General features: G+C 35.8%; 1 protein-coding gene across 4 annotated transcripts; it reads right to left on the minus strand.

The window, feature by feature from the left end:
- Window positions 1-72: 72 nt before the first annotated feature.
- Window positions 73-21,605, minus strand: LOC136851509 (NCK-interacting protein with SH3 domain). Of its 4 annotated transcripts, XM_067125645.1 has the most exons (16): window positions 21,251-21,547; window positions 16,980-17,158; window positions 16,446-16,643; window positions 15,912-16,122; window positions 14,107-14,209; window positions 12,315-12,408; window positions 10,905-10,991; window positions 10,157-10,244; window positions 9,628-9,800; window positions 8,339-8,461; window positions 7,933-8,012; window positions 7,260-7,363; window positions 6,406-6,771; window positions 6,071-6,243; window positions 3,938-4,177; window positions 73-205 (listed from the first exon to the last, which is right to left on the minus strand). In XM_067125645.1, exons 2-15 carry the CDS (start codon window positions 17,148-17,150, stop codon window positions 3,986-3,988), a joined length of 2,163 nt encoding a protein of 720 aa, XP_066981746.1. In that variant the 5' UTR covers window positions 17,151-17,158; window positions 21,251-21,547; the 3' UTR covers window positions 73-205; window positions 3,938-3,985. The 4 variants fall into 4 exon arrangements, with proteins under 4 accessions (XP_066981746.1, XP_066981749.1, XP_066981747.1 ...); XM_067125646.1 differs by lacking the exon at window positions 73-205 and having other exon boundaries at window positions 3,838-4,177; window positions 21,470-21,605; XM_067125644.1 differs by lacking the exon at window positions 73-205 and having other exon boundaries at window positions 3,838-4,177.
- Between the last annotated feature and the right edge of the window lie 170 nt (window positions 21,606-21,775).

Raw genomic sequence — 21,775 nt, forward strand, 5'->3', positions numbered from 1 at the left:
CTTAAATTAGCTTTCATAACGGCAGAAGCGTCCAAGCCTACAAACGTATTGAAGAGTTGAACTGGACAAAAGTACACAACCTTATGAAATTTTCTTCTTCCAGCACACATCAGTTATCCACAACGTTCCTCTGCTGCAACCCGAGACATCGTCATCTTTCCGAAGATTTGTTGCGAGCAAAAACCTTAATAGTCTCTAAATCTCACTGGAAATAAATCAATAACCTTATTAATTTTTGTTACAAAGGCATCATCACTAACCTTTTATCACTCTTTGTTGCAAACACATATGAATAATCTTCTATTAATGCATGTCACTGTTCTGGTAAGCAGACATCAATTTATATTTTCCTATTACAAGCCTAAAGAGTTTACCTAAGCCGTCCTGAATATCAGTATTGCAATATCATAAGTGGACTTTCTATGGCATTCAGGTTTTATTACTTACTGCTGAATAAACAGGAATATTTTATCTAGGGTAAGTAATTTTATACATGATTAGCATGCTAATACATAAAAGATTAAACTTTATAGATGGACTCTGAGTATTATGAGAGAAGCACTATAACAGCTTGATGTTCTCAGCCTATAATTCATGTCAATAAATAAGCAGTTGAGTGATAGTATGGCACATTACAGTGGCATTCACCCTACCTACTCAGCACAAATGTTCGGTAAAGAGAGGTAATATGAAGCTGGAAGTCTCACCTGGAATGATTATTCACTTTCTCAGTTCCTGTTGAGGGACTCCGTCTACATGAACATACAAGACAGTCCGGTAATCACACACAAAATTATCAACTCTTCACTACACTTCCACTGTCCAAATGTTGTACCTTGAAATAAGACATAGCATGCTCTCAAACTGTCCCCAAAGCTTGAGTATAAAAATAGCAAAAATGGCTTTTAATATGTTTGATATTTTACTTTTTTAATTCAATTTGGTAGCTGTAAAAAGTCTTTCAAGATGTCTTTCAGACTGCAATTTTTCATTAACGAAATAGCATTGTACTTGTATAAGCATGATATTCAGCAGTCATTGACCAATAAACATCAGATACTGTAGCCGAACTTAAGCAGAGATCAGTACAGTACACATCTCAATAATTCCCAGACACCATATTTTAACTTGGCAATTATGTACCTCAAAATCAATTCGAAGTCTCTAAATTCATATTAATAAAATCAAGACAAATAAAATATTTACAGATTTCAGTTGAGAAAAATGCTATTAATAAATGTACACCTGAACTCTATAAATTTAACTGGGGTCATTCATAAAAATTCCAAACTAGTTACTTTACAAATAACTTAATTGAAAACTCTGACATACAACAATCACTAAAGAATCATTAAAGTCTTCATGGCTGCAAAAATAATTGACAAGATCCTGGACTGCCAATACAAGACTGTTGATATGTGTGATTATTATCAGTGTTATCTGTACAGCTGAACAACGTACCCAGCCCATTGAGTTTTTTGGTAAACCTACAGGACTGTCTCCAACAACCCAGAGTTACACAAAATAAATCTATGTTTGTAAGTACAACAACAATCAGGCTATGTCAACAATGGGGTTCCAAGACAGAAAGCAGATAAATGACTAAACATCCAGAATGAGATCAGAACCGCAAGAATCCGCCTCAATATGAGTGGCTTCAGCCTATGACTTAGCTAGCTATCTAATGATCAGAAAAATAGTTGGTAATGCATATTCTTTCATATTTGCATAGACATTAAGTCATTTTTTAGAGATTCTATGTACATTTAACATCCCTCCATAATAATACAGATAAATTATTATCCTACCACTAAAAACTTGCAAATTTAAAAACTATAAAAATTATAAAGTCAACATATAACTTATGTACAGAACTACAGAGCATAAATTAACAATCAATATAAATACACTATGCATTTAAAAGTCAAATAATACTGTTCTCTGTTACACAATTTGGGAATGGAATTTATTACTATGTAAAACATAAGTATAAAATGCAATAAAGTGATGGAGTAACTTTTCCCTGGGATTATAAGGATTTCTTCAAATGATCTAAAAAGTATTTTAGTACTGTATCAGTATAACTCTATTAGTAAATGGAATTATAATTGATAAAAATACTCCCAGTCATAAACTAGACTGGCTCTTGTAGGAGAAGATGTCACCAATGGCAATCTTAAATTTTATCCAGTAAGCCTGGCTCAAATGCTGTAGGTACTAATATGTAACTGAAAACTACAAACAAACAAATCTACTCTAAAAAAAAATTCTACAGGATCTGACCTTATACATTAAATGCTGCACATTTACTCATAAGAAACTGATGTTTCAATATTTGCAACCTCTAAAATGGTGTACAGTACTGATGTGGCAATACTGTAAATGCTATGGAAATTAATCACACATTCCCGGTTTTTGAAATGTTCATATGAAAGTCCTATCCTGTCATAGCATACAGAATGCAGGAGGATGCTATGACTGACAACTGTGGTTAAAATTTACACAGTATGCTTTTTCACTTGAAGCAATGCTGGGATATGTGGAGACCATATTTCACAAGAGGTGGTTGCAAAAAGATGTGTTAACAAGAGCCATGACAGAAAAGGGGGAAAGTTTGTCAGAAAAATAGTTGATATATGAGCAGGATGGTGACCAACTGGGAGGCTCACAAAATTATGGAGCGAGGGTTTAGGAAAACTGACACCAATTATATATTCAAATATTCAAACAGTCAAAAAGTGAAAGACCTGAAGACTGTAGAGAGAGAGAGAGAGAGAGAGAGAGAGAGAGAGAGAGAGAGAGAGAGAGAGAGAAATTCAATGTCTAATCCTGTAAAGGAAATACTGTACCTACACATGATAATGGTGGCAATGATAACGAATGACACCAAAATAATTACCCAGACACCAAAATCCACACATTTCCATTTTTATTACCAAGAGGTTCTGTGGCAGATGATTCTCGCTAAATATTGTTTAGCAATTCAAGACCTTGGCACTGAATGGCCTCCCTGGCACCAGCACTGGGCTGTATGGCCCAAAAATCATACATTCAACTAGAAACCTCTTTACACTTATTTTCAAGCTTACTGGTTAACAGGTATAATAAACAACAGAGTATTTTTAAGACCTTTTCCTCTTTGTGGTCATGAAAAACCCTGCACGGAAGTAACTAATCCTGCAACTTAGAAAAAAAGGCTTGTACTTTTGTACGTGAACAGTATTAATTATTCAGTGAGTCATATATTACTGGCGTCTTATGGTGTATACTAGAATCTCAAGTCAAAATATTACCAGCAATCTTTTGTGTGAATATACCCAATAAGTCTTATATATACATGTATATATATTATATATACATGTATATAATATATATATATATATATATATATATATATATATATATATATATATATATATATATATATATATATATATATATATATATATATATATATATATATATATATATATATATATTATTGTGCCCTTTCAAGATATTTGATAAGTTCTGGTTTTGAAGGTTACTCAACGAATCATGTCTTTTAAACAGTATACAGCATTCAACAAATCTCACAACAGGCCCTCTGATGATGCCATATAAAATCAATAAAGGTACACCTCTGAGATTTCTTGATTTAAAATACAAATATTCAACAAAAAAAGACTAGAAATAATTTTCAATTAAAGGTAGCATCTTCTCCCACTAAGACAACAATTAATCTAGTCTGGGGTACAACTGTACGCTTAATAATCATACTGTATTTACCAAGAGATCAGAAAAATATGTTCTTGTTGGACTGAATGGTGATATTACAACTGGAGTATTCACAGGTCCAATGCGATATAATATAACTGCCTACTTTTGAACCTTTCCTAATTTCATGGGCAACACTAATATCTTGCACAATCGAAAAAGACTATAAAACTTGTCTTACAATGGGTTTTGAAAGTCCTAAATTTGAGTATGTATTCAGGACAATGGCTTATGAACTAAAAAACAGAGGATGCACATCCATTAGGTGTTTAATTAGGTTTTGATCATCCAGGGACACTGGTTCCTCTTCAGCAAGGATGTTTGAGCAACTGTTGCGAAGTTCATTAAGACGATGTTGATGCTCCATCCAACCTCCCGTTAATATTACTCCCTCCATCAAGTGCAAGTATTCATTTCGTCGCTGTGGAAAAATTTATTTAACTTAAAGATCACAGTATATGTTCAGATGCATAACCATGCACAGTGTGCATGTGTTCAAGGATCAGTTTAATTTTAACTTACAGCGAAAAAGCACTTACGCAGCATCCTTAAGTCTGTCCAACCTATCTAAATTTATTTTGTTTTATGTAGTGGCAGCCATAAGCTTACAAACGAAATCCATTCCTAAGTCTAGCTTCGTCAAACTTGTCTGCAAGTCAAACGTGGTAAATATGGTTCCTATTTGCACCAGTCAGTCATATATTTACATTAGTATACAATATCTATTTTACTTTTCTGTGCATGTAAAATGCTTAAACATGTCTATAGACATTGAACATCTTAAATACAATAACGTATGTAATATTTAATTATTATCACAAGTCATAATAGTAACCACACCCACTCCTCCATCTATAACAAAGATCTTTACATTATTTTATATATAATCCATATGAACTTACTGCTCACCATTAGTGCAAGCAGTGCCACCCAGTGAAGATGATCTTGTTTAACACTACTGAGGATTTATTATTATTAAATGAAAAAATTACTTCAGAAATGACTGATTGGGAACATAATGAAAACTTCAGTTATCATCTGACAAATGAAATGATACACCAAAGTACTGCAAGTGAGAAATGGCGATTAGAATCTGAAAGTATTCCGAGATACACATTGGACAATTAGTTTTCTTTTAAGGTGATCAAGGCATTAGCTACTGCCTGAATTCTTTGTACAAAATAACAAACAGAAATGAACAAGAAGAAAATACAGTCAGCCAGAAAACAGTCTTGGATTTCACTGTTCCATTCTCAAAGCACGTTATTAAGGCAGTACTGTACAGTATCTATTATACCAATATAAAGTTTGTTAAACAAAGGGAACAATGATCCTGTTATTTTATAATTAAACACAACACCACAAGAATTCACCTGCAAATTTAGCAAAGGGCATATGAACTGCTATTACTTAAGACTTAGAGGATTGCTGAATCCTATTGAAGAGGAGTTTGGCCAGCCCATGATAATTACTTGGGCATTTTGCACTCTCAAGACATCTGATCCTGTAATTGGTAATTGTTTAGATTTTTATAATCTTACTAGACTACCAAGTCAAATTTCTAGACTTTCATAGGGCTGCCCAATGGCTCTGTTCTTAAATAATGTGTAAAAATTAACACAATAATAAGCTGAACTAGGACAGTGGCATGATAGAAGAAAAGAAATAAAAAGAAGAAAACACACACAATGTAATGTGGGGCCAATAAGGCCCATGCAAAGCACTGTAACAATTCTTCACAGGGCACTGGATATGAAATGAACTCCTTCTCAGTAATTTAAGCTAGAAGTAAACTACCAGAGATTGATTGGGATGTACCTAAGTTGGGTTAATAGAATCAGAAACTTGGCATTAGCAGAAATCAATATGCAACTTTCATAACACAGAAATCTACTACTTCCTTGTAATTGCTCTCAAAGGTGGTCAAAGGAGTCATAGGTATTTGTCCATACATTCAGTCAACATTCAGCGACACCTTTTTGATACCAAAAAATGGCCACACTGGCAACTATCATACACACATACACAACTCACATTCAGGCAGTGGCGGATCAGGGGCCTGTGGTCACGTGCCCCCAAAATCCAAAAAAAAAAAAAATAATAATAATAATAATAATAATAATCTTCACAGATGTAAAGTTAACCATAGCTACAAAAAACTACTTATAAATAACAAATAAATAACATTCAATCTTGGAGTACATCTAATGTATTGTAGTAAGACTTAAGACGGCTCTGAGTATGCCAACTGCCAAGTGCCCCCCCTAAAAATATTACCTAGATCCGCCACTGCATTCAGGTTAAATCTACTAACCTTATCATCTGCAGGAAGATCAGTAAGTTGACGAATAATAATATCACAAACCACCTTCTCATCATTAGTATAAAATATCGATGCGGTTGCTCTCGTGGAATATAAATCTCGCATCATCTTCAACACCGAGTTTGGTGGGCGGGGTTCATGATCAAACATTGCCAAGGGGTCCTCTGTTCAGTAAATTATCAACAAACAGTCATTAATTAACCTATTAAAATCATGAAATTATTATACAAATTCCTGTCACATTTAAGTTACTTCATTATACAAATTCCTGTCACATTCAAGTTACTTCAATAACCCAATGATACCCTAGTTATCCCATTACCAACCTTCTCTGTTAAAGAGTAACAAAAGTTTTTCAGTGAAGTACTTCGTCTCTTTTCTGTGCCACAGCATCTTCAACACTAAATTCTCTGAATCAGCTCTTGGGGTCTTCTGATCTACATTATTCACTTCAACAGAATTCCTATCATTTTGTTTGATTTCATTTGTTCCATCAGAGTACTCCAAAGAGTCAGGAGGTGGAGACAGTGGCTCTTGGGCGGCTTCCAGTGAAGGCGGTTGAATAGTATACTGAAGATTAAACGCTAAGACAAGGGCTAGGTATAATTCGGCTAATGATTCGTTATCTGGATCCTCATTGTAGGTTTCAATGCCATCTAAGAGTATCTTTACAAACTTCTCATTCATAACACCTGAAAAACAAACAAAATCATATATTGCATGAGGTGCAGAAAATGACAAAACAGTATTAATAAGTCTGCTTGCTCACACCTCTGACTATATGTTCTTATCTCTCATGAAGCTGGCTTGAAGGGTTGTTCTTAAACGAATGTATGAGATCCTGTTGAATGCATTGCAACTTGTCAAAACTTAATAAATGGATAAACTGAAAATGTTGAAACATTCTGATATAATTTCTTTCAAGGGTTTGTTTCTAATACATAACATTACATTATCAGCTGAAAATTGGAAACCACTACAGATGAGTTTTATAGAGTGTTACAATCAGAAACACCAAATCAATGATAAGGAGGAGAAAACACCTTACACAGTGCTACAAATCTTTACTATTCATACTTGAGATGTAAATGCAGAGAAATAAAAAACAGGCGGTACTTTTCATTACTTATTGCTCAAAAAATACAAGACACATATAATAGACTTAACAGAGATTTCTTACAGAAATGTGGATAAGGAAGAGTGTCACCCATGCAAAGCACCATTCCCAAGACCAGAGATGTATATCTTAACACTTCTAAGCTGCAGTTTCCATCTAGCATCTCCCTGTTGACAAATAATCATCATTAATTACCCAAAATATACGGTATTTAACAACGTTTTCATTCTTATTAACGGCAAACTTCATCACAGCATAAAAATTAAGCAACAAAAAATTTACAAAAAATATCTTAAAAACTTTAAAGAGGATTTTTAATTTTTAATTTAGGTTCAACAAGATATCCACACAACCTTACTAACAACCTGCATTTCACTTTCCAATTTAGTTTTAGAATGGATCATAAACATTTGCAAAATGTTTGTATTCTTTAATGTCGCATATTTTGGTTCTGTCTTCAGTAGCTATGATATAATTTCTCTAATTTTCTGCCACTTCAAGAATGAATTCTGCTCCTCTTTTACATTACATAATGTAATAGTTAATGTTCACAGCAACACGTCTACTTTGCAGCAAATGTAAAAAATACCTAAAGGCCACTGAAGTGCATGTGGCATTTATAAAGGTCCATTTTACAGATGCAAAAAGTGTTTTGACATAAACAATGTAGACCTTCTCAAATATGCTCCAAGTTGTAGCATACAAAGCAGTTTCTTCTGCATTCCGATAGTCTTACCTTGTAAGCTCAACAGGAAATACGGAAGCAGAGAGATATGATATATTAGCTGCTGACATCTGGCATACAGCACCAAAAACCTGAAAAGCATTAAATTTATTATTCTTAAGTCTAAGAGAGATCTGAGAAGTATGATGTAGCATTATTTCTAAATTCTGATTTTAATTTAATCCCTAAATATAGTAAGAAGAAATCTGACAATGTCAAATGTAGTGGTTCAAGGTATGAACTTGAATACTCAATGAATGATTTCAGAAGAGAAGTTAAGTAAATGACTTAGAATTCCAGTATTTTTTAACCACCTATTCCTTTTAATTAACATGCAATCAGTGATGAAGGTTTTATCTATACGAATAATTGATAACTTAGGACGACATCATGATAATGTTTAGTCTCATATCATTACCTGAAGTAATAGCTTCCTAAGTGGCCATCTTGTTTCCATTTGATAATATTGTACTAAAGTTAATAGTGGGCGGAAGTCATCGAGCGCTAATACACTGCGGCAAACCACTAAATCACCATTATTCTGAAAAGGCCAAGAGGATATTTCTGAATATACTGTACTGCTCTGAATTGAATGCACAACTATTGTTAAAAAGAATGACCACACTGTACCAGAAATTATGTGATATCCTCTGACTAAAATCCATTGCAAAACACTTAAGAAATTTCTACAATAATAATTCTTCCCAGATTACACAAATAAATATGTTGTTATAGCCTTTGAAAGTCAAATATTCTCAACTCTAAACTTGAAAATTAAAAATTATTTTCAAAAGTTAAACTCTATACTTTTGACAATGAAAGAATGATTTTTCAATGCCTTCTCTAAAACTCATTCAACAGATATGAGAAAAATAAGGTAGTAGGGTAATAATCTATGCAATGTGCACTCTTGCAATGGCTATAAATCTTTAAATGTGAAAATATATTATTTGAGAATTCTTATAACTTTTTCAGGGTAGATTATTGAAAATCTTCAATAAGAGTTAACAAAAAGATTTCATTTCATTGTCTACCAAGAAAAAACATAAATCTGAAGCTACTGAACAACACACACACAACTACACTATGCACATTTAACCTACCATGGAAGCCAATGTGATTTCCTCTACTGACAGATCTCTCAATGTGGTGCATACAACTGAGTCTAGTTAAACCAACCAAAATTTTACACATCCTCTGCATTTTTCAAATTCAAAAACCTAACATAACTGGCAAAGCAAGCATTTTACATTCATACCTTCAACATTAAAAGTTTCATTAAGCATAAAATTCACCAGCAATGCTTTTAATTCTTGAAACACATAACAAAATAACCTGTTTACAATATTTGGCATATCTAAATTCAAAATTCTGTTCACTTATAAAATTATCATACTGTCTTATCATACCTGAAATCAATCTTCAAATTACTTTGTGTCAAAGCTCATTATAGTGTAAAAATGTAGACCAGCTTTTACAATACTTGTAAAATGCACACAATAGACAGTACAGCAAATTTTTTTCATATCAGTAATTGAGACTTGTACCCCCAGGCTTCAATGTAGTCAAAGCCCAAAGAAAACAAGAAAAAGTAGTGGAAGGAAAAAGTGTGGAAATAAGAGAAAATCTGAAGCTAAAAATACAAAGCCTAGCGGCAGTACAGAATTTAAAAATAATCTTTGAAAACTCAAAAACAACCATATTTACCAGTAAATCTAAAAGATCTGTAAGGTGTGTTGCTATTGTGTATTCATCTTCATGCAACGCCCACGATCGCTGCTGTTCGTCATCTTTACACTCACGCAATTTCTCTAGTAGTTCTACTAAATGCCGGCCATCAGAGCTCTGTTGCCACTGCTCACTGATCCCATCCACTTGATCTGTAATAACATTTGACAACATGTTTTTACCACATACTTCAAACAAAAAGCATTTGGTATTCGTTCATATCTTCCTATACACTGCAGTAACAATAATTAAACAAGTACATGACACTCATGTTTCTGCAGTGTTCTAAATACTGTAAACCTAATGTCTTGCAAATGATGACACCTAGTCTCATACATTCTTTCTGAATGTGGAGAATATATACAACGCTACAGACCCAATATTTGAATTACCTAGACGATATTAGGTACCTCTAATAAATTCCTTTCTCTTTGAATAACTTAAAAGTACAGTAATGTCAAGTAATTTTACAAAATGTATTCTTGAAAGATATTACTAAAGTACCTACCTGCACCTTTGCTGCACAAAATGTAATTACAAAGTGGATTTAAAACTGGTAAAGTAGACCCTAAAGATTTGAGAACAACTTCCACAACCTGAAAAAAAGTTTAAGTACATTAGGAAGATGCCATAAAAATCAATAAACAATTTCCTGAACCCCTTGAAGTACTTCCATGGGATCATGGCATATACAAACCCAATGATGCATAAGTAATTGCAAAGAGTATCATAGGAAGCAATCAATGCAGTGCAGTATTACCAAATGGGTGGTCTTTTCTACAGAATTACTCTCCATTAGTGTCAAAAGCTGACAGAATACTTCCTTCTTCATTACATCCAAATGCACCCTTCTTCCAGTCTAAAACTTTTTATAAAGATGAAACCCTTGGCATGCTAGCAATTAAAAATCTTAACTTGGTAAGGAGATAAAAGCCTAAATACACAATATCAATAATAAGGTGAAATCTTACAAACATGTTAGATTAAATAGACTGTAAATCTTGATGGTTCAATTCAGAGGTGAGTATATTCCTTAACCAATAAGCATCTATGAAAGGTCAAGTTCAAAACACAAGCTTTTACCCAGCGGTGAAGAAAAGAGGCCAAAAGGACTCCAACCAGATAAGGAATTTTCCAACCATTACATAAAACCCAAAACTACAGAACAAGAATTGCATATCAAGGGGTATAGGGATAAGGAACACTTCAAATGGAGATTTATCACACTCTGAGGGCCATTCCATGTGCATTATTACCCTCTGTGCTGTTTTAAAACCAAGGGGATGTTGATGCTCTCCAGAAGTCCCAGAACCATCTTCATTATTACGATCACCAGATACACCCTAAAGTAATATAAAAACATATACAAAAGAACTAAAGCAAAACTAGTATAAAAAATGATAATCTAAATATTATTTATGTCTTAAATGACTGAAACTACATTTTGAACAATGTGGAATACCTATGTATGGATGCTTTGAGTAATAAAGAAGTTAACTGATTAGAGCTGATAAATTTGTCTCCAAGTCTTTTTAAACTACAGTATCCTATAACATTCACTCATCACTGGTTATACAATGGTCTTTCTGAGAAATATTTGAATTGATTTAAATACCTATCTGTGTTGTATAAACCTTTTGCTATGTAGCATAGTTTCAATTAAAAATTCCTTAAAGAACATCAAGATTAAGGTACTTCAAAAGCTTAAGTCCACCTGGAGGAGAGAGAGAGAGAGAGAGAGAGAGAGAGAGAGAGAGAGAGAGAGAGAGAGAGAGAGAGAGAGAGAGAGAGAGAGAATTTACAGTCCCTTATGTAAAACCTTCCTCTAACAGTAAGAACAGTTATATGCATGTAACCACACTTAATGGCATGTGTGCGAATAGAAGTACACATTATGTGGGTGGATGTGTTAAGCAAGGATCAGTCTAGATGTGAGCTCCAAAAATATCTTTGCTAAGCCAGGCAAACTAGAAACAGGACCTGTCAAAACATAAATTACAGGAACGTCTAAAATAAACGAAGTGCAATAGCATCACACTTATATTGTGCACTGACATTCAGCTTTTCTGGTTAGGGTGGTCACTGTTTTTATTTTATTGTCATTTGTACATCCAAAGCATTCATTATATATACACATGGTCACACATACGTTACAAACACTACCTTTAGATTTCTTGTGTCTGATGATCGCTCTTGATCGTAAATAAAAGTTTGACAAGGCTAGGCTATGTAGACGAAGTTCTTGATGGAAATACTTTGCTTGCTTGAACATCATATTTTTGGGTTGCTTTGTGTGTGGGAAATTTGAACGTGGAACTTCACAACAATTTTATCATATCATGAACATTTAAAATTTCTTTGGATTTCATAAAATTTCTTAAGGTAGTGTATTTTTCAGAGGCTAGCCAAGGTTAGCCTAAGGCTAGCATAGCCTAGGCTAGCCCAGTCACTATTCCCATAACTGCAGCCTGGATGTATCTGCAACCCCCTTCAACATACTGGTGCAACTAAACAAGGGCTTACAGCATGTTGAATATGCTTTATGCCATCATCTATTCCTAAATCTAAACAGAGAACATAACTTTCTGAAGACTGTACACAAAGCAGCATAAAAAACTTCACTAATTATACTATAGCTTGTATATTCTTAAACAAAGCATACTCACCTGATGACTAGTGGTATAACTGATGCTTGTACTACTGCGGACTTCTTCTACAAGTGTTCTAAGATAATCATTTGGCACCTGGGACACTAAAGACCTGAAAAGGATCACAGTACTGAAAAAGCTTATCCTGATCAAGATCTCTTAATGGGAAATAACTTACTAGGTCCTTATGGTTAACAGAAGTCGAGCCTAAAAACAGTACAGTACAGTATTGCATCAACAACCAAAATACTTTTTTTTTAAACAAACTGGTTTTTCACACAAATTCATCTATCATACATTTAACAATATTGCGGTCTCTAATGTCCCCAAACTCAATCATATTTTGTCTACTTGGCAACAAATGTAAGGTAGCCTAACAACCCTGCACCACCTTTTCCCCTTTTTGCACAATCTGGAAAATAGACTACAAAATTAGTGGGACAGCATGGTGGAAACTCGTTATATGACTAACAGGTTTTGTTTAATAAAAACTCTGTTTCTTTCATCACAATCCCAAAAATCATGCATGTACCCAAACCACAGTTTAGGTGGGAAGCCTACTTTCTCAGAGCACTACATAGTTCATGTGTGTGTGTCTGCAAGTCACAGCAGGCACTTGGGGACTGATGAGTAGGAAACAAGGTTCTAATAACTCAAGACTGCCACTCATTCACTATTAACAAAGAGGCAAATGACTCTGCAGCTAACCTGGAAGTAAAAGTAGGCATGTCCACTGCACAAATCTATGGTTGCAAAAGATGACCACTAGTTGAGCAACTTTTAACAGAATGTCTCAAGATAGAGATCAAGTTAATATTGCTGACTGCTGCTGCTGCTGCACAAGAGGTGCAGGTCTGTGTCAAGTGATGAAATAAAAGCATGACAGGTTACCTGAAATGTTTTTATTGGTTTTCTAGGGTACAACAGAAAGGTATGTAGTATGCACAAAACAGCACAGCAGTAACAAAGGGCACAAAAAGCACAAAGTTGAAAATACTGTTGACAAAAAACACAAACAATCCAGTATAATAAAACAAAAAGCCCACCTATATACAGTATAACAAAGCAGATAGTTAATGCTGGGAAGGTAGGGCAAAGAAAAATACTGAATACCAAAAATTAACTATAACAACTATAATCAACTTTACCATCATCAAAACTTAATAAAAATGGGAAAAATCATATACAAAATAAAGAAAAGCACCAAAAACCCATTGGATTACTATCTACGATAAAGCAAAGCTCTCAGAATAAGCCAATAACTGTGTAAATACTAACAGCTAGTCGTACCCCAAAAGCCAGAGATACCCAAAGTATGTGTTAAAAACTGAACAGTAACTGGTCAGATGTAAAATCTACACTCTTTGCTTACTCAAGAAACAGATTTGATAAAATGGCTGAAAAGAATGATGAATTAGCCTGATGAAAAATGGTAGTATGAGTTAAATAGTAATAATAATCCATGATTCTGCAATAAGGCAATGAACTGGAGAATTACAGCAGAGCATGCGTATGAAAAGTAATGAAAATAATAATTAATGGCCACCTTCGTATTGAGACAAAGATGATACTTGACTTGTTATACGACCATGTGGGCACATACATGACTGATGGTACTGTGATGAAACAATGGTCTCACCAATTTAAGCTGAATTTTTATGACTAAGACAAATAACTTCTGCATTTGACTTAATTAGTAACTGACTTAAAAATTCCTAAATACAGTGAAACTCATCAGTGAAGCCACATTTAAACTGCATTGTTATTAAAAATAATGCATGTGATACAAGGGAAAAAAATTGCAACTTACTTGATACTTGTCTGGACAACAGAGTCAACATCACTCCTCATTTCAGATTCATACCCAATACTTGTATCGTGGCCTTCACTACTGCCGCTGCTTTCATCTCCAACTGGAAAACATCATTATGCTCATCTTACTCTATACCATAATACTCATTATTAATAAATCAATTCCACACCAATTAACATTTTTTGTTGTACTATATCATACATTTCATCCACAAAAAGGCATTCAGACCATCTAAACTGAAATTATAAGGTTGGCAGCTGCAATCGGTGAATCTCAATTTAATTGAATATATATATATAGAATTTCAGCCAAAGGCCAAGCACTGGGACCTATGAGGTCATTCAGTGCTGAAACAGAAATTGACAGTAAAAGGTCTGAAAGGTGTAACAGGAGGAAACCTAGCCTGTTACACTAAGAATCAATTGTTAGGAGAGGGTGGAAAGTAAGATGGAAGAAAGAGAATATGAAAGGAGAGACAGTAAAAAGAACGAAAGGGGTTGCAGCTAGGGGCCGAAGGCACGCTGCAGAAAACCTTAAGTAATGCCTACAGTGCATCATATGAGGTGCACTGACAGTGCTACCCCAGCATATGGGGGGGGTGAATCTCAAGCTCAAGCCTCTCTGTGGCTTAGATATATTTTCATCAGCATGCAACTTCTTTTCCTGTTAGTTAAGATGGGCAAACTGATCTCAAGGGTGAGTGGGAGCTTGGGTATGTGTGAAAATAAAACCCTGTACCAAGAACAATCCAATGATAGCATAATTAATTAAAAAGTAGAATGTATAGAATGTCTCAGTTGGGAAGTTTATCAGGACTTCTGACTGATTGGTTGATTTTGTTTAATAATACCACAAAAATCAATCAGCAAATACAATTAATACTGGTACAGTTAAAAAACTTGAATAATTCCATACAATGATGTACAGAAATGTAGCAGGCAAAATATCCATGTGGAGACAGTCACCATATTAAATGAACTATGGATGACTTTGCTAAACATTGTGGTGCACAGATGACCAACAAGGTACTGAAAAAGAAATTACTTTAAAATCTTTGTAACTAGAAAAGAGTTAAAACTATGTTACAGACTGGATAGTGGGGGTCTGTACAGCAGAAGGGTTACTACAGGATTATACATAATCATTATACAATGCATAAGTTTAGAATTAACATAACAAATGAAACATACATTAAATGAAGTTTGGGTCTTTGTATTAATCTTTTGGTCTGTAAGTTCAAGTAAAGCATTGGTTCATTGTTGTATAAAATAGGCATTTTAGTCCATACCCCAAAAGCTCCAGCTTTTCATTTGTCTGAAAACTAAAATACCCAGTCTATTTTAAGAGTGTCATTGCAAGTTCCTGCAGGGGGAACCTGCCTACAGAGTGCCTTACACAGCACACTGTAGACTACATTCAAGGCTCTGTGCAGCATTCCTTTGCCCTAATTGGATTACTTCCTGTCTTTTTCTTTTAATCTTCTCTTCTGGTCTCCTCCAACACTGCTGTCTTACCCTACCCCAGAATTCACTTCTTATTCAAGAAAAAATCTTTCTGGCTAGGCCTTTACATCAATTGTAAGACTAAGAGGTCTGGTAAACTACTCTGTACAATTTATAATGATAACAATCATGTTGTGAGTATGATATTATACAGTAATGCATTGCAAGATCCTTTCCCAAGCGCTGACTTCACAGCAGATAAATTACAAAGATGGACAGAATGCACTTCAGCAATAAGAATTATCAACCCAATGCTATTTTCATATTCCTATACATACCCATACAACCATTAACTATTACCTAAAGATTCTCCTCTTGCCATAAAACTGGTGGAAGCTTCAGTACCCCGCCCTGTGGGAGGTTCTTCCTTTGGCGGCAAAACTAAACTGGCAGAAGACCCACTGGCAGAAATTGACGGAGTTCGAGGAGTTCCTGGCAAGCATGGGGATGGCAAACTACCAACACTAGCCTGACTTGAGGTGCTTTCTACACTAAGTTGTGAAGTTGTGCGCTGCAAGTAGACAAAGTGTACTGTGAGTGATATGCTAAAGCTTGCCTGGACACACCTGCTATAAACCCGCTCAAAATTACAAATACTTTTGCCTCATAAACTCTCGCAGTACACTGTACATTTGGAGGAATCTAAAAACTCAACTGCTAACAAATCATAATCCTCTAATAATTTCACTCTAAAAAGAATATGAAGCTTATTTACAAAGAATTTAGTTATAAGAAATACTAAAAGACTGAATAACTATGTACCATATAAGAACATCTTAATTTAAATTTGAATCATCTACAAAACTAAGATTCAAATGAAGTTATTTTACTAACCTGAGGGGGAGGTGGTGCTGGTCGTTTGTTTGGGTGGACTGATGGAGGGCATTTAGCATACCACTCTTGCCGTAACTCAACCAATTTATGCAGGGCATCATGTTCACTTCGAGTATAATTTCCTCCTCTTTCGCTGGCATTTAAATGAGTGGCTTCAATACAGCCATCAATAAACTCCAGGACATCAACAGGAGGTGCCTGTAGATTTATAAAATTGATGGAAAATCACGAAGATAATTGTTGGTCTTTTAATTCATTTAATTACAAAACTGAAAATGACAACATCAAGAACCTAGCAGTAAGACTGACCATAGGCTTGAGAAAAAGCTTTCAACTTTTCAGTAATTGTCTACAGAATTAGAGAAAGTAAATCTAACACAAAGGGTATATGAGGATCCAGACCAGATGGTAATTAAGGCAAAAAATACACACTTCTAGTTTAACTAATTAGTAATATTACTGTAATGAAAACTATGAAAAATATACTTTTCACACGCCTGAAGACCTTCCATTCCATCCCAATACTGTACTCACATCATCTGCAGACATGTAGTTTTTTGGGACATATCCAACAGTTCCTCGTTCACTGGTAACATGAAGCCAATTTGGATCTCTTGACGGTCCTATTTCCATAAACTTTTCCCCTACTTGGAAGCCCAGTGTGCGGGCATGAGTTCCTTTGTATGTATACAAAGCTCGTAACATTCTTCAGCCTGAAAGAAGATAAACTGTCATAAAAATAGTGGCAGGGCAATAAAACTGCAATCACAAGTACCTTCAGGGATCATCATATGATAAAATTTTGATGACAGTACAACACATAACTGATGTTGTACTGTCAACAATAATGGGACAAAATAGGAAGGAAAGACATCACATGTATCTGGAGAGGAGACCACTAAAATTATTGACAACAGCTTTTTCCTAAATTCTACTACTGAAGGCTTCTCACCCCATCATCTAGTACCCAGCTTGACTTCTTCCTGCTTCCAGTCTTGCATGTGTTATCTTTTGGTATCTACACAACCTCCCGTGCTACGTCTTCCACTTTGTCTGTCCATAATTTTACCCATCCTTTAAAAATAACCTCTTCAGGTTACACCTCAGAGTCTAGAACTGTGAATTACTGTTCTGACTGTTACAACATATTAATCATAATTGTGGAGACCTCACTAATGATCCACAGGCAGAGACCAAAGAATGTTTAAGAAAGTGGGTGCTGAAGAAATTAAGAATTAATTTCCACATGCTTTCAACAGTAACGAAGTGAGAACAGCAGGGGTTGATTAGTTATAAGGATTTAAGTTGTCAACTTTCCAAAATGACAGGAAAGTATAATACTACTGTATACAGCTAGCTTTTGTTCATCTTCATGGATATACTGCACAAGGGGAGTTAGAAAAAGTAGATTAAGAAATGAACTGCTGAGAAGAAATATTGCTGGACTGAACTCTAGAAATGGAATACGTCAGTCTTGTTGAACTACTTATAACAATAATGTAATTCAATTTCAAAATTATGCATCTTGCACAAAAAAAGCAACAAATGTTGGACCAACGTCTACACTGTACAGTAAACCCCCCGTATTCGCAGGGGATGCGTACTGCATGCTCCCGCGAATAGCTAAAATCCGCGAATACTTAAAACCCCTCTAAAAACACTTAGAACCGCCTATTTTGATAGTTTAAACACAAAAAAAACTCTAAAAATGCTTATACCTGAGTATTTTAATAATTTTATCACAAAAAGTGCATTTAGTCATGAAAATTATATGAGTCCGCGAATAGTGAGACCGTGAATACGGGGGGTTTACTATATACCTTTCCTCTTGCCATTGTATGAACAGATATTTCCTATCTCATTTAATCAATAATTATCCTTCAACCCAGGTCTGAAGTCTAATTTTCTGACTGCTGTCATTTGAATGTTATCTTACACTGATATTAAATGAAACATTTTTTATGTAAATATAGTAAATACTTTCTCACAGCACAGAAATATGACAGAACGTTTTATACCCAATCAATTACAAAACTGCACTTTTAAGCTTTTAACCTAAACTAAAACAGCAACCCATTGATAACTACGAGGACACACCCTAAACTAACCTAATCTAGCCTAACGTAGGGAACCACATCCTACCTGAATGGAGAACTTGTTACCTTTGGATTCCCCTTAACCTTCAGTAAAAAGTGTGGCAGTGATATTTACTGGGATACATCTTGACCTATGGAAGATTTACACTAGCTATCTCAAAAAGTGACTGTACTTTACAAGAAAGACAATTCATGAACTTTAACAATTTTGGGGGGATTTCATAACATGAACTCCTCTTCAATTGTGTTATCAATCATTTTCAAAGTTTTTGGTTTAGCACATATGAAAAAATCTCAGAACTGGTAGAAATACTTGATACATATCTAAATTGCATCTATGTACGGGCAGTCCTTGGTTTACAACAGGCGTTCCGTTCCGACACTGCATCGTAAGCCGAAAATTGTTGTAACCCCAAATATCATTGAAAATCGTACGAAAACCTTACTTTTAATTATTTGAGTGTCTTGGAAATGACATAAACTGCATTTTTATTGAGTTTTTCATCAAAAAACTTCCAAATTTTGACCATTCTCCACTTTTTGGAGCCATATTTCTTCTGTCTGATCGGTGTCATAAACGCAGAAAATGCGTTGTAACCCAGGAAATAATTTTTGATGAATGTACTTGAAGAGTGTCGTAAGCCAAGCCCATTGTAACCTGGGAACTACCTGTATATGTAATGATGTAAATATAACAACCAATATCTACTATATTCTTTGCCTTTGAATCTTGGGCATGAGTACAGTATAGGGAAAGTGAACAACTACATCTGAAAAGCCAAAATCACTCAAGACTAACGTATAGCCTCGAAGTATTTATCTTCAAGCCCTCAGCCAACTCATGTGCACACCTCCCCATATGCTGGCCACATGCAAGTAGCTTAATATATTCCTGCAACTTTCATGACCTTCTAAGTAGCCCTCATGCTTAGCCATGACCACAAAAGTAAGACTTGGGTCGTTCCAGACGGTCAATTTTTAAGTAATTTGCAAGTAAAAAATCTGTCACCTATGTGCCCCCCTTCCAATGATTCCACTTTACTACAAATGATGCTCAGTGGTCATCTGAGCGTCATGGTATCACTATTCATTTCTCAAACTTACCAGCCTTCATTTGTAGCACTTACAGACACTGATTTCTCACACCCAAACATCTATCTCATTTCCCCCACACCACAAACCTACCCATTTTCTACACCCATTGGCCTACCATCTTCCCCAACTCCCTCCATGACACTCATCTTCTACACCCTAGGCATACCATCCACAGTATTTTCTGAAAAGAAATAGCTCTTTTTAATATCCAAGGTTATGTTTTCACTTTATTTTGCCTGTCTGTATGTTTACAGGAACAATTGATTGGATTTGAGGTGATGTGTTTGTCTAACTGGTAAATTAACAGAACAGCCGAGTTCAGTATTCCATGTCATATGCTTGTGCAGACGTAGGCCTATATGGTTCTCTTCTACACACACACACACAAACATATCACCTTACGTCTCTGCTTGCCACAGAATCAGACTGGCTACTAAGGCAAGTCTGGCTATGGACTACAATGCTCAATTGATATAAGGGCATAGTGCAGCTTCAAAACTTTTGCATTAATAGGCCTTTGCATCCAAGCCTATCAAATTTTTTTTTTAACTAAGAATTATGATAATTTAGGAAGTCCTCCCATGGAATGGATGCAGGGTAGGGAGAAATCCGACCATGAAAACGGCCAAACCTAACCTTTCACAGAATGCCGTGTCCTTGCCTAACCAGACCTTACCTTCCTAACCTGACAGTGTGATATGCCCTAACCTGGCTGGGGGGTCTGCCCGGTAAAACTTTACTTTAGTTGCGTGGCCAGATTCCCGCCAGTCATCGACCAGGACAGGTTCCACATACACAAACAGACATAACCTTTCTATGACGCCAGGTCTTGACCTAACCAGATCTTACCCACCAAGCTTAGCTTAGGGCGGCATGCCCTGACCTGGCTGGGGGCGAATCCGCAAAAAGCGGTAACCTTCCTGGTTGGCGACTGGCAGGAATCATGCCACGCAATTAAAGTTTTACCCTCTGCCCCCGCCCCACTGTATCTCCACTCTGCATACTAACCCCGCCTCCATTAATACAACTTTCCTAACAAGGGTTTACCTGGACTCGGCTCACGAGGCCTAGCCTTCCTAACCAACCCGAAGTTGTTTCCTCAGCAAAAATTACACTGCTTTGCCTACCCCAGGTCGGCAAGTCTAACCTGAGCCTAGAATAAGTTGTACGAGGTGATATAGGATAAATTAACATAGGAAACAGCCGCTTTTCATATCATGGGCAAGGCTGAAGTCCAACAGACCAGGCCTAGGTAGGCCTAGCTCAAACTGACAACCCCCAAAGGCATTGCTTCGACCACACAGGACGACTTGTCTTAAATAAATGCAATAGACACCCAGTCACTTGCAAAAAGTATCCTATCATCACCATGCCGATTGCATATTCAACAAGGACAAACGAAAACCATCACAACACCCTCTCCCTCCTCCAGGGGAGGGTGGGCAAGGCCTCGGCAGGCAGGTCTCCTCATCCTCCTGCAGGAGGTGGGCACATAATCCTCTTAATCAATTCAAAGGAAGGGCGAAACGACGGTACGGTATCTCTAAAAATAAACGCCCACGGAACGCGATACGGCGGCGAATTCAGCGACATCTCGAGAAACGACATAATCACCGTCACGAAGCGACGTCCAGAACGGGATGTCAACGCCCAGCTGACGAAGGGAGTGTCCCCATAAATAGGCCTGAAGGCTGGTTTGGATCCAGGTGATGATGCTGCTCCTCCTCTACTTCCTATGTAAATCTCTTCCTCTCTCTCTCTCTCTCCTCCTGCGGGCGCAGACGCACTAAACGGTCGCACTTCTCTAATACAAAAAAAGGGTGGTCTATATACTTTTCTGGGATTGTCGTTAAAGGTGTGTTTGCGACGAGGAAGTCATTGCTTGTTGATTAGTTGGCTTTGTCATTTGACATTAACCAGGTTTTATTTACAGATTTTTCTCCCTAAAAATACACTAGATGTTCCGAGCGTGTGTCTGCGATGCTCTTTTGTCTTTCCCGCGTTTTAAGTTTGCCTCTTTTTACATAATATGACTTTTTAAATTTGTTATTTTATGCAAATTGCTTCAAGTACCTGGCGATACAATAAAGAGTTACGCTTCTTTTCTGACAGAACGTTTGGTTATTTTTTTTTTATTTA

Source organism: Macrobrachium rosenbergii, chromosome 23 (genome assembly GCF_040412425.1).
Source record: "Macrobrachium rosenbergii isolate ZJJX-2024 chromosome 23, ASM4041242v1, whole genome shotgun sequence".
NCBI lineage: Eukaryota > Metazoa > Arthropoda > Malacostraca > Decapoda > Palaemonidae > Macrobrachium > Macrobrachium rosenbergii.

Bases quoted from the DNA above. Each gene is read 5' to 3' on its own strand.
- LOC136851509 (XM_067125645.1), bottom strand. From the start codon at position 17,150: ATGTTACGAGCTTTGTATACATACAAAGGAACTCATGCCCGCACACTG. The intron at 12,409-14,106 runs GTAAGTTGCAAT...GATCCTTTTCAG, and splicing joins GTTGTCCAGACAAGTATCAA to GTCTTTAGTGTCCCAGGTGC. The intron at 7,364-7,932 runs GTAAGACTATCG...ATTTGTCAACAG, and splicing joins TTTCCTGTTGAGCTTACAAG to GGAGATGCTAGATGGAAACT.